The following is a 12157-nucleotide window of genomic DNA, read 5'->3' as shown; positions in this document are numbered from 1 at the left end:
GACCCCCGTGCCCTCTGCGCAGATCGACCGGAAAGCTGAGGGCAGCTCGTCACCTGTTCTCACCCCAAACTCACACCCACGTCCTGGCTGTGCCCCGGGCCCTCTCCATTCGACGCTGAATTCCCCTGCTTTTTGCCAAAACCAAAGGCAGCAGGGGTCACTGAGCTCCTGGGGCATGTTTTATAACTGTTTGCCTGCTCAGGATCATTCTAGAGCCATATGCGGACTCCCCAGGCCCAGGAAGAACAGCACCGGCTCCTGCTCTGACAGGAAACCGCAGGATGAAGCAGTCATCCCTCCCAGCAGTCTGGCCTCCCTGCCCACCCCGACCTCCTGCTGCCCCCGGGTCTTCGCCTCTGCCCAAACACCCCTCCTGGGACTTCTCCAGCTCTGGAGCCCTGGCCATCCGGCAAGGCCCAGGGCATTCCAGCTCCTCCACACAGGCCTGGGTTCAGACTCTGGGCTTCTCTGTCACCGCTCCGCCTGTCCTGCCCTCCTTTGCACCTGGACAGCCCCCGGCGGGAGGCCCAAGAGCTGCACGACCCCACCCCTGCCTGGCCACGACGAGGTCCAGGGGCCACCAAAGTTGCAAAGTATGTTCTGTAACAGACAAAGCATGTAAGTGTAACAAACTTAAAGCTGAGATGTACAAACGTTCACTTCCCCAGGGAACAAAATGCTCTCACAGAAGGCGGGGAAAAGACAGAAATGACAAAAGCGGTTCTCTATGTGTGTGACAAACTGCAGTGTTCCCACGACGAGCCACCCTGGCAAGCCTAGGTCCGAAAGGCGAGAGACTGCCGCCTCGCAGCCTGTCTATGGATCTCCAGAGAGCTGGTGGATTCTTTTGAAATAACATCGAGGAGGGCAATGATACGTAGTCTTAAACCCTGGGGAGTCTCCCTACCCCTGGTAAAATGAAAATAAACTGGCATTGTTTAACTGTTGAACAAACTGAACAAAATGTAAGGCAACTGTGACCTTCTGTCTCAGCTTCCCAAGCAGCAATCAACTTCTCCACCTGACCGAGGGCCGGCGCTGGCCGGTGTGCGTGCCCGAGCCGCGAGGGTTCTAGGATTCTACCCTCCATACTGCTCTTCAGGGTCCTGTGCAGCCCACTGTCCCGCATTTTCCTGGCATGCCAGGGACAAGCAGCCCGAGGTGGCTGGCACTGCCACCAGGAAGTGCCAGGGGACGGTCCTGAGGGGCTGGGATGACTGGGGGTGGCACAGAGAAGTGAACCCGGGCCCCCGGCACCCTTCTCGGTGGTGGCGTGGGGCAGGGGCCCTATCCTGGTGCCAGGCGGCCCCAGCAAACTGCCTTCCCAAGAGGATAAGGAAAGGTAGGGGAAGGGGCAGAACAGACTCTGTGGAACTTCCTGCGGCTGGAGTGCGAGCGCTCATTTACAAAAGGCTAACGCAGGGCACGGGACCATCACTGGGCTCATGCCACTCACCTCCCGTGGAGCACGCAGCCCGAGTACTCCCCCCGGCTGCAGGCCTAGGAGCCCAGAGCCAGGCCAGAGCATCAGGTCAGCTGTCACCCTGAGCGGCGGGTCTCACAGACGCAGCCAGGGGACACGTACTGGCAAAAATCAAGTTTAGCATTGTATTGTTTACATAAAGCAACGTGTAAAAAATGGAGTAAATGTCTGAGACAGTTTGTTTCTACCTCGCCCCGAGGAGGAGAAACGCTGTGGTGCGAGGCGGGTGCCTGCCCTTGTCCTGTGTCTCTGGTCCGGGGAAAGGCAGTGCTCCAGGGCCGAGCGGTCCTGGTCACGGCCCAGGCTGTGGCAGGTGGTGGGCGGTGGCTTCATGTCACGGTAGCTGGAGCCTCAGCCGTCCAGCACGCCTCCCCAGCGCCATCCCACGTGCCGGTCCTCTCCAGCGTGGCCTGCAGAAGCTCTCGGATTCTTCGGTTTTCCTTAGAGGTAGACTCCCAGACAACCTCAAGCTTGCCTTCCATTTCTCTGTGAGAAATACACACAAAATAGCACAAGGAGAAAATTATCTACAGAGCCCTTATGACTCCTATAGTAGTAAGAACTCAAAGGGAAGAATGCTTAATGCCAGAGAACAGGTCCCCTTGTGCTTGGGTTCCCAGGCAAAGACTCCCGGAGTTGAACGAAGCACTGAGACCCCCTGGAAATAGAAAAAATACAAGCCACAGGCTAAACGTGACTTCTTACCTTTCCTCTCTACGTTCTGCCTTTTCCTTTATTTTGGGCCTTTGCTCTCTATAGAATTAACAGGTATAAGAATAAAATACAGTGACTGCAGTGGCTGACCTATGGCACAGCGGCCTGGCTATGGGCACCCACACAGCATGAACCCTGCACGCCTCTCCTGTGCACCCTCTACCTGTCCCCACTGTGACCTGGCCAACACTCAGGAACCTCTCATAGCACCGTCCGCAGAGCCAACGATGGGCCCGGACATAAAGAGTTAGTCTGGGGGTGAGGAGGGGACCGCAGGGAGTGGGGCTTATAACCGAGGACACAGAGAAGAATGGCCTCAATAGACCACGTGCTGGGAGTGAGCGCCCAGAGGGAACCAAGACGTGTGAGGAAAGGAAAGGGTACCAGGGACCCTGTGACAGGAACCATGTGGAGTGCTGAGGAAACAGGGCCTGCAAGGTATACATGTCCTCACAGGGCCAACGTCCACTGGAGGACAGGGTACCAGCTACCACCTCACAGGACGGTGGACGCCATGGGGGATTCAGGGAGATAGAAAGACTGGCCTCAGCCTGGAAGAAGGAGCAGGCCTCATGCAGGAGGGCAGGGTGCGGAAGCCAGCTCCTTCACAGGCATAGCCAGGTGGTTATGGAAGATGCTAGAAACTGGACTACCAAGTGGGCTGAGCACTGCTGTTTAAGAAGGAGGCCAGTGAGATTGAGGGAGGCCAGTGACATGCCCACTTGTCCAGTGTCACTTCTCTTGTTAACTGTTGCTTCCTTCCAAGGCCCCTAATGCTCACTGAATGTTGAACACTATTTAATTATTTCTGTTTTCTGGGGGCTCCTGGGTGGCTCAGTCAGTTGAGCAACCAACTTCAGTTCAGGTCATGATCTCACGGGAAGGTGAGGGCTTGGGATCAAGGCCTGTCTCGCTCTGCCTGGCTTGCTAAAAAAAAAAAAAAAAAAAAAAAAAAAAAAAAAAAAAAAAAAAGAAAGAAAGAAAGAAAGAAAGAATGAATAAATGAATAATGAATAAATGAATAAGTGAATGAATGAATAAATGAATAAATAAATGGATAAATGAATGAATGAATAAATGAATGAATGAATGGATGAATAAATAAATAGGAACTCTCTAAGGGCAGGAAAAAATAAAGACTAAACTGAAGGCACAGGGGCAGGCAATAGAATGTTGGTATTGCTCTGAGGACAAAAGCCCATGCCAGAAACCCATATTTTTGTAGAATAGAGACTAGGTGCTGGGCCCATGCAAACCAGGTACGACAGAAAACACCAGGGCTTGCTCATATCCACAGTTCTCTTCTTCCTAGAAACACTCTGAACTAGTTCCACAGTTGGGCAGGTAAGTGGAGGCACATGAAGGACCCTCAAAGCAAGCATGGCTGGGCAGAAAATCTGCTCATCTTCCAGAGAAACCTGCTCTGAGAGACTAAGTGTCTCCTACAGGGCTGGAGCCGCTGGCTTGTTCTCAGGTGGATCGGAAGCTTGAATCTACATTGTTCCCCATGATTGGGCATCCCCAGGACCTGTGTGGAGGGAACCAAGAATGAAAAGCCATTTTTGGAACAATTAGAAAAAAAGCTCAGTGGATGGGTTAAACAGTACACTGGACACAGCTAAAGAGAGAATTAGTAAACTGTAATATTAAGCAGAGGAAATCACCCCAAATGCAGTTGAGAAAAATATGATATTAAGAAGTTATACCTTACAAATGTAGTGATAGCATTGTGGATCTTTAAAAGTCTTTTTGTATGTTTTTAAAAGCATTACTATACTATAGCCTATTTTAAAAATTAATAATAAAATTAAAGTGGCTCCAGGTTTGGAAATATTTTCTAGCACCAAAGAGAAGCAAATACAAGTCTTCTCTGGCGAGAAACATCCTTAATCCTGAACCTCAGGATTCTACAGATTAAATCCAACTATATATGAGTTCATAGTTAAAAAGTTATTCTAAAAAGAAAGAAGCCACATAGGGCAAGATTAAAAAAATTTTTTTTAATGTTTTTATTTATTGAGAGAGAGAACATGCGTGAGTGGGGGAGGGGCAGAGAGAGCAAGAGAGAGGATCCGAAGTGGACTCCGTGCTGACAGCAGCAAGCCCAATGTGGGGCTCGAACCCACAAACCGTGAGATCATGACCTGAGCTGAAGTCAATTGCTCAACTGAGCCACCCAAGTACCCCAAAAACAAATTTAAATTCCGCCAAATTTCAGATATTGAAAAAATAACTATGAATGAAATGTTAAAAAAGAAATGAGATGTACTTGAAATAAGCCAAGACTAAGAATTTATTTTAAAAATGACTAGGCAGATTTTCAAAAAAAAAAACAAATAGAATTGAAGACAAAATATACTGTTGTGGAGATAAAAAACACACACACACACACACACACACAAAAAGCCTCATTGGTCGTGTGAGACAGTACACAGCTGTAGAGAGAATTAGTAACCAGAAATATTGAGCAGAAGAAATTACCCAGAATGTAGACCAGGAAAACAAGGAGATGGAAAATTTAAAACATAAGGCAAGTGGAGGATTGAATAAGAAGATCTAACATACATTTATTTAATCTGAGTTCCAGAAGGACACTTAGAAAGAATAAGAGGAAACGATTTATTTTAAGATAATGGCTTATTTTAAGAGATGATAATTTTCTAGACTAAAGAAAGACACAAAATCACAGATATGGAGAATAATTTTTATCAAGTAGATAAGTAAAAAAGAACCTTACAGTTAAACACATAACAATGAAACTGCAGAATACAAGAGACAGAGGAGATCTTAAGAATTAAGAGAAAAGGTGATCAATTATTTTTAAAAATGACAGAGGCTTACCAGAGACTTGTCTTTTGACTCCTCAAAACAGACTTCTCAAACAGAGAAGATAATGGAATATGCTGAGATAAAAAGACTGTCAAAGTAAAATCCTGTAGTTAGCAAAAATTACCTTACAAAAATGTAGACATTTGCAGGGAAACAGAAACTAAGAAAACTTACTCCCAACAGACTCTTACTAAAGAAACTTCTTATTTATTTATTTAAATTTATTTTTGAAGGAGAGAGAGAGAGAGAGAGAGAGAGAGAGAGAGCATGAGCGGGGGAGGAGCAGAGAGAGAGAGAGACACAGAATCCGAAGCAGGTTCCAGGCTCCAAGCTGTCAGCACAGAGCCCGACGCGGGGCTCGAACTCACAAACTGTGAGATCGTGACCTGAGCCGAAGTCAGACACTCAACCGACTGAGCCACCCAGGCGCCCCTGAAGAAACTTCCAAATGATGCATTTTACAAAGAAGGAAACTAATCTGAGAAATAAGGTCGGTGATGCAAGAGACAATATGTTAAAAGATAAACTGAGGAAGTATGAAAATTTTGAGTTTATCTGAGCAAAAATTAAATTGGGCCGCATCTCACCTGAAGAGCTATACAAAATGAAAGACTTACAGGCAGAAGGGAGCAGGAACAAGGGAGTTCTACTAGGCAAAAGTGAGTTGGTTATTGCAAACTAACTTTTCTTTAGGGGATGGCAGGGTCTCCCAGGCATATGACCTAACTAGTGCTGACCAGGCAATTCCGTATTGATTCGTTTAAGATTCCCTTTCTGGTAGAGCCAAGACTGATTAGGTCAAGTCTTGGTCTGGTGATGTGGGACTAGCGTAAGTGAGGCCCATTTTGGGCCTGTCACCTTATTTATAATCACCAGTAAGTAAAGGAAGGGTACTTCTGGGTAAATCAAAATAAAGAACTATAAAGAAACTAGCAACACTTAACTGGGGACCTAAAGATAACCATAGAAGATAGATCTTTGTTTTTCACTTTCATCTCCCAAATGATACTGGACAACATCAGCATATAAACTGAGGGGGGAAAATAATTAGATAAGAGCATTAGGTCTTGCTCTGGGGGAGGAAATACAGGGATATTAAATTTAGATTTCTTTTCTTAAAGTTTATTTATTTTGAGAGAGAGGCAGAGAGAGAGAGAAAGCAAGGGAGGTGAAGAGAGAGAGAGAGAGAATCCCAAGCAGGGATTCTCTGCCCTGTCAGTGTGGAGCCTGATGCAGGGCTGAAACTCATGAACTGTGAGATCAAGACCTGAGCCGAAACCAAGAGCTGGACGCACAACTGACTGAGCCACCCAGGTGCCCCAGTTAAATTTAGATTTTTTTTAATGTTAAATAACCATGGTCAAATTTTAAGGGTAACCACTGAAAGTACAGAATGCATAACTTTCAAACCATCTAAGGACAGATAATGGAATAAGGGAGAGAGCAAAAAACAAAATTCCATTTTATTAATGTGATTCTTTTTTTAAAATTATTTTATTTTTGAGAGAGACAGAGCATGAATGGGGGAGGGGCAGAGAAAGAGGAAGACACAGGATCAGAAGCAGGCTCCAGGCTCTGAGCTGTCAGCACAAAGCCCGATGCGGGGTTTGAACTCACGAACCGTGACATCATGACCTAAGCCGAAGTGGGTGTTCAACTGAGCCACCCAGTTGCCTCTATTAATGCAATTCTAAGCACATGAACTTCACAGAGTATGCAACGTTCCCCAGTGTTTTTAATATACTGGCAACACTTCCTCTATCATATGTTTAAAGGAGGAAGTGTAACAGAGAACGCAGAGAACATAATATACCCATATTCTTATGATTATGCTCTTACAAAACGGGAATGATTAGAGATTTTAAAATTCTCAGAAATGAGGGGCAGGCACCTGGCGGGCTCAGTTGGAGGAGCATGAGACTCTTCATCGCAGGGTCCTGTGTTCAAGTCCTACGTTGAGATTACTTAAAAAAAATAACTTAAAAAAAATCCTCAGAAATGAAAGAAAGAAAAAGCAGAAATAAGACATTTAATCAAAAGTAAAATCTCCCAAGAAAATGAAATATAACAAAAGTACCAAAGAGGGGGACAAGAGGGGAGGACAATTAGAGGCCTGGGTTGATTTAAGAAGTCCAATATTCAAACAAGGGGGAGTTCTGAAGCGGGGGGGGGGGGGGGGGGGATTAGAGAAAATGAAGAGCTGGGGTGTGGCGCACAGCACGGCGACTGTAGTTAACGACACCGTGTCGCAGACTTGAGAGGCTGCCGCGGGACCGGATCTTCAGTGTTCCCACCTTAACCACCACCGCCACCGGCACCACAGCAAAATGGGAACTAGGTGAGGCGAGGGATGTGTTAGCTAACCAGCAAACAAAAATCAAGACCAATATTACATTCGGACAAAACTAAACTGTAAAAAATAAACAGAACACGTCCAGAGGGTTTTACTAGAAAATCCTAGCGAACATTCAAAACTAACCATAGCAGACGGGGCTGGAGCGGCCCTACCTTTTCTGCTGCAGTGCCTGCTCCAGGATACCCTGCTTGTCCCGCAGCATCTGATGGAGGTGTCTCATCTCTTGCTGGTACTGAGCGGTTTTGCTAGCAAAGTCTTCCTGTTGCTCTGTCAGACGGTGACTGATGTCGCCCACTTTCAGTGCTGCCTGCTTCTTGTACCCCTGGGGGAGGAGGAAGCACTCTGTGAGCGAAGGGACGCTGCCTGTGGCCCACGGGGTGGCTTCCCAGATGTATACCCTACCCATTTGGGTCATCAGAGCCCACTGAGATAATGAGTAAACCTTCGGTAAGCCCGATCTGGGAGGGCAAGGATCATAAAAGTCATATAGGGGGGAAAAAAAAAGAATGTCACGTATAATAATACCAAATTTCTAGTTTGCATCATGCCTAGTTTTTATATGCTACAAATAAAAACAGACCAACCTGGCAAGGTCTGTGCACTCTATCGGTAAACAGATGACAGAGATAAAAGCCTGACTCATTTGTTTTCCTTTTACCTTTTTATTGTATTATTTAAGGTTACGACTTCCCTCTGAGCATTTCTAAGACTGTTGTCACATAGATTCCAATTTGTAGTTCACACAGATTCAGTGCTGTTTAGAGATGGACAGTTTATATATTCCCTCTGACCCAAGAATTGGTTTACCTCACAGTTTTCAAATTTCCAGGCGAAAGATTATTTTCTGCTTTCTGATTGTTTATTAATCTCTGGGTTTTCATCTTTTTGTTCAACAAACGTGCCTATTTCTACTCTAGGGGTTGATTCTTTTTGTAGCCAATCTACAATCAATCAATTATTCTGTGTCTATCGGTACATAAATAAACCTTATAGATGACATTAAATCTTCTATACCCTTAGTTACTTTTGTTTAATCTCTTGATCTGTCTTGGACCAAGAGAAGATTAAAGCTCCTATTATTTCTAAGTTTCCATTTCCCTTTGTATGTCCTGTGGTTTATCCTTTATAGATTTGCTGCTGTGTTACTTAGCACGTAGATATTTGTGGCTACGATGTATTATTAACTGCGGTCTTTTAACATTATAAACGCTCCCCCCTTTTTTTTTTTTTTTTGTCTCACTTAGTGCTTTTAGCCTGAACTCTATCTTGGCACATTTAAAGATTGTACCTTCTCTTTCTGTTTGCAGAAATCTGGATTATCTTTACTCATCCTTTTATTCATAACCCTTCTGATACACTTTGTTTCAGACGGTCTCTTGGCTCTATCGTGGGACACTGTTTGCTTCATAATCCAATCTACACAACTGTTTTCTTTGAATGGGTGAAATAAACTCACTTACACTTATTGGTATTTGTTTGGTCCCAATCTTGTTATTTTGCTTGTTTTATCTACATACATCTTTAAAGACTTTAATGTAGCCCTGTTTTCTCTGTTCTTTTTACTGTTGTAATACTACTATTTAGGAATGAATCTCTTGGGATTCTTGTGGTGACTTTTATTCTCATGCTTTTATATTACATGTCCTTCTCTCATTTAGCAAAAGTTAGCTCACAACCTTTTCTTCCCCTACTTACATATGCTCAAGCTCTTCCCACTTGATTTTTCAGCTTGAAATGATATCCTTCGAACTCTTAGTTATGAAATATGAACAATCAGCTAGCTTGTCCTACTTTCTACTTTCCTACCTCCTGAACCTATCAGTTTTCCCTTGATTGTATTATTTCCACATTGTCAAAAACCGTTTACATTTTATTCCATCAGCCTTATCCCTGCTTTGCCGAAGTCTTAGTCCACAGTTAATTGTATCTTTTGCTCATTGCCAGTACTTTTCTGAAATTGGCCCAATTGTTTTTCTTTTTTTTTTTTTTTAATGTTTTATTTATTTTTGAGAGAGAGAGCACAAGCAGGGCAGGGGCTAGAGATAGAAAGTGTGAGCAGGGGAGGGGCAGAGAGAGCGGAAGAGAGAGAATCCCAAGCAGGCTCCAAGATGTCAGCGCAGAGCCCGATGAGGGGCTCGATCTCATGAAGCATGAGACTGTGACCTGAACTGAAATCGAGAGTCGGACGCTTAACCGAATGAGCCACCCAGGTGCCCCTGACCAACCGTTTCTTGACTGGCTGAACTCAAGCTGATTGATCTTTGAGGAAGATTTATGGGAAGATGTGCCCAGAGTTCTCACACTGTCAAAACTGTCTGATGAGTAGCGTGATTGGATGGAAACATCCTTGGCTCATACTGTTTCCTCGAATATTTATAGAAGGCATTGCACCGCTCTCTGGCATTCAGTGCTGCTGCTGAGAAGTGTGATGCCAACATGGTTTTCTTTTTCTTATTTCTCGTTTTTTTTGCCTGCATGTCCGAGGTATTCTTTCTTTATTGTAAAGTCCTTTCAATGTATAGATTCATGTCTTCATTTATTTCAGAAAAGCTTTTATGAATTATGGTTCTGAGTTGATTTCTTCTTTGGGGGCTGTTAACAATAGGCACATTGGCTCTCTTATCCCTCTCCACTGTTTTTTTTTTTTCCTCTACTGGATTCTTTTCACATCTTTATTTCTGCCTTTCTGTCTTTCCCTTTCTCATTTCTATTCTTTATGTCCCTGTTGTGCTTTTAGGATAGGTTTCTCCTCATGCTCCCTGTAATTCAGTCTACGTTTCTGAAACGGATGCTCCCTTCCTTCGATGTCTTCTCAGAGTTGTGTCAGTTTCAGTTCCCATCCTCCTCCATCTGGTTGTCTGTTTCTCTTTGTAGGATTTCCTCCTAGCTCTGATGGCTTTATTAAGTTTTAGCTTTCTAGCCACCTAGCTACCTCCTTACTTATCTACCTACCTGCCTATCAATTCCCTGTCGAATATAGTTGATAATTTTGATCTTTGTGGCAACATTATTTCTTGAAAAAAAATTTTTTTAATGTTTATTTATTTTTGAGAGAGAGAGAGAGAGAGAGAGAGAGAGAGAGAGAGACAGAGAGACAGAGTGCGAGCAAGTGAGGGACAGACAGACAGGGAGACACAGAATCCAAAGCAGGCTCCAGGCTCTGAGCTGTCAGCACAGAGCCAGATGTGGGGCTCGAACCCATGAACAGTGAGATCATGACCTGAGTGTGGCAACATTATTTCTGATGCATTTTCATCATGTGCAGGACAATTATACTTCTGTTTTTCTTCCTTTTTCTTATTTTGCCTCTGGAGGTCCCTGAATTCCTCTGAGCTGAGGTTCCTAGGAGCATGACTGGTTGGGTCAGCTTGCAGGCTTTTCATGCTGTCTCTCTTGCGGCCCCCCTCTCAGGTCCTCTGAATCTAGCCTGGCTCGGAAGGGCTTCTGCCTGTGGCTCTGGCTTCCCAGATCTCAACACAGCCCTGACTTCCAGGGTGCCATCCTCACTTCTGGGAGTCCTATTTTGCTGGGGTTTCCTGAGATGTCATCCTCGAATTTTCTCGACCTTTTCTAGGTCTCTTCTCTCCACTTCCCCAGAGATCTGCCCTGTCTAACCTGGATCCAGCTCTCAGGTGCCTCTCTGGGTGGCTGAGTAGACCCTTTTTACTATCTTATTTAGATGAACAGTACTGAGATACATTCCAACGCAAGGCCAACCACACTGATAATCAGACCTTCTCTTTTGGAAACAAAAGCCAACAGGAAAGCCAGAAAACCCCACAAAAACCCACGATTGCTCATTATTATTCAAAATATTTCTATTTAGATTCCTATCATTAATGGTATGGTGTAGTCCTTCTAGCCTTTCTGGGAGTTGAAATACTGTTGTGTATGTTGTGTTTGACTTTGTTGAATTTTTAAAATTGTAAAATATATTATTTAATTAATTCTCCAAAAGGTTATTGAATTTATTGAATACTGCGAGTCAGGTGCTATTTCAGGGGCCTGGGATATACCAGTGAACAAAAACAGAAAAAAATCCCTGCCCCTGTGGAATTTATAGTCTGGTCAGAGGGACAGATAATTGCCAGTAAACACAATAAATAGGTTATGTACCTGTCGGAAGGTGATGCTGTCTATGGAAGAAACATTAAGGCAAGGTAGTGAGGATGAAGGGTGTGGAAGAATGGTTGGACAGCAACTGGAATGGTCAAGGTGTGCCTCATTGACATGGTGACACGTATACATTTGCAGGGAAGCTTAGGAAGCGTATATGAGTAATTTAATAACAAAGCAAACACCATGGAACTATCATCTAAGTTAATAGATAGAATATTAGCAGTAGCCTCCAAGTCCCCAAGTATCCCAACCCTTCAGGCATACAGTTGACCCCTGAGCAACATGAGCGTGGATTGCATGGGTCCATTTATATGCAGATTTTTTGGATAAATACGGTCCGGTACTATAAGCGTATTTTCTCTTACATTTTTCCTAATAACATTTTCTTTTCTGTAGCTTACTTTATTGTAAAAATGAAGTATATAACACATACAACATAGGAAATGTGTGTTAATTGACTCTTTATGCTATTTGTAAGGCCTGTGGTCAAGAGTAGGCCATTAGTAGTCACATTTTGGGGGAATCGGAAATTACACATGGATTTCTGACTGCGTGGGAGTTGGTGCCCCAAGCCTCCTGCATTATTCAAGGGTCGACTGTAATCATTAATTTCATTTTTGCTAAAATCTTTTCCTTACCTTTCATTTTTAGTTTTA

At 44.2% G+C, this 12157-nt stretch overlaps 1 protein-coding gene across 6 annotated transcripts in view; it reads right to left on the bottom strand.

Moving 5' to 3' along the window:
- Positions 1-1585: 1585 nt before the first annotated feature.
- The window catches only part of CEP89 (centrosomal protein 89), a 72991-nt gene continuing 62419 nt past the window's right edge, over positions 1586-12157 (bottom strand). For 5 of the 6 annotated variants that reach the window (XM_045047192.1, XM_045047193.1, XM_045047194.1 and 2 more), the window contains 2 exons: positions 7535-7704; positions 1586-1969 (listed from right to left, as the gene is read on the bottom strand). In XM_045047192.1, the coding sequence (XP_044903127.1) occupies positions 1813-1969; positions 7535-7704 (327 nt within the window). In that variant the 3' untranslated portion in view covers positions 1586-1812. Of the gene's footprint in view, positions 1970-5038; positions 5115-7534; positions 7705-12157 lie in introns of all 6 variants that reach the window. The other variant, XM_045047195.1, reaches the window with a different exon arrangement.

The sequence above is a fragment of the Felis catus genome, chromosome E2 (assembly GCF_018350175.1).
Source record: "Felis catus isolate Fca126 chromosome E2, F.catus_Fca126_mat1.0, whole genome shotgun sequence".
In the NCBI taxonomy this organism is placed as follows: Eukaryota; Metazoa; Chordata; class Mammalia; order Carnivora; family Felidae; genus Felis; species Felis catus.
The sequence above is the reverse complement of the archived record's forward strand: the minus strand, read 5'-3'. Positions and strand labels throughout refer to the sequence as shown.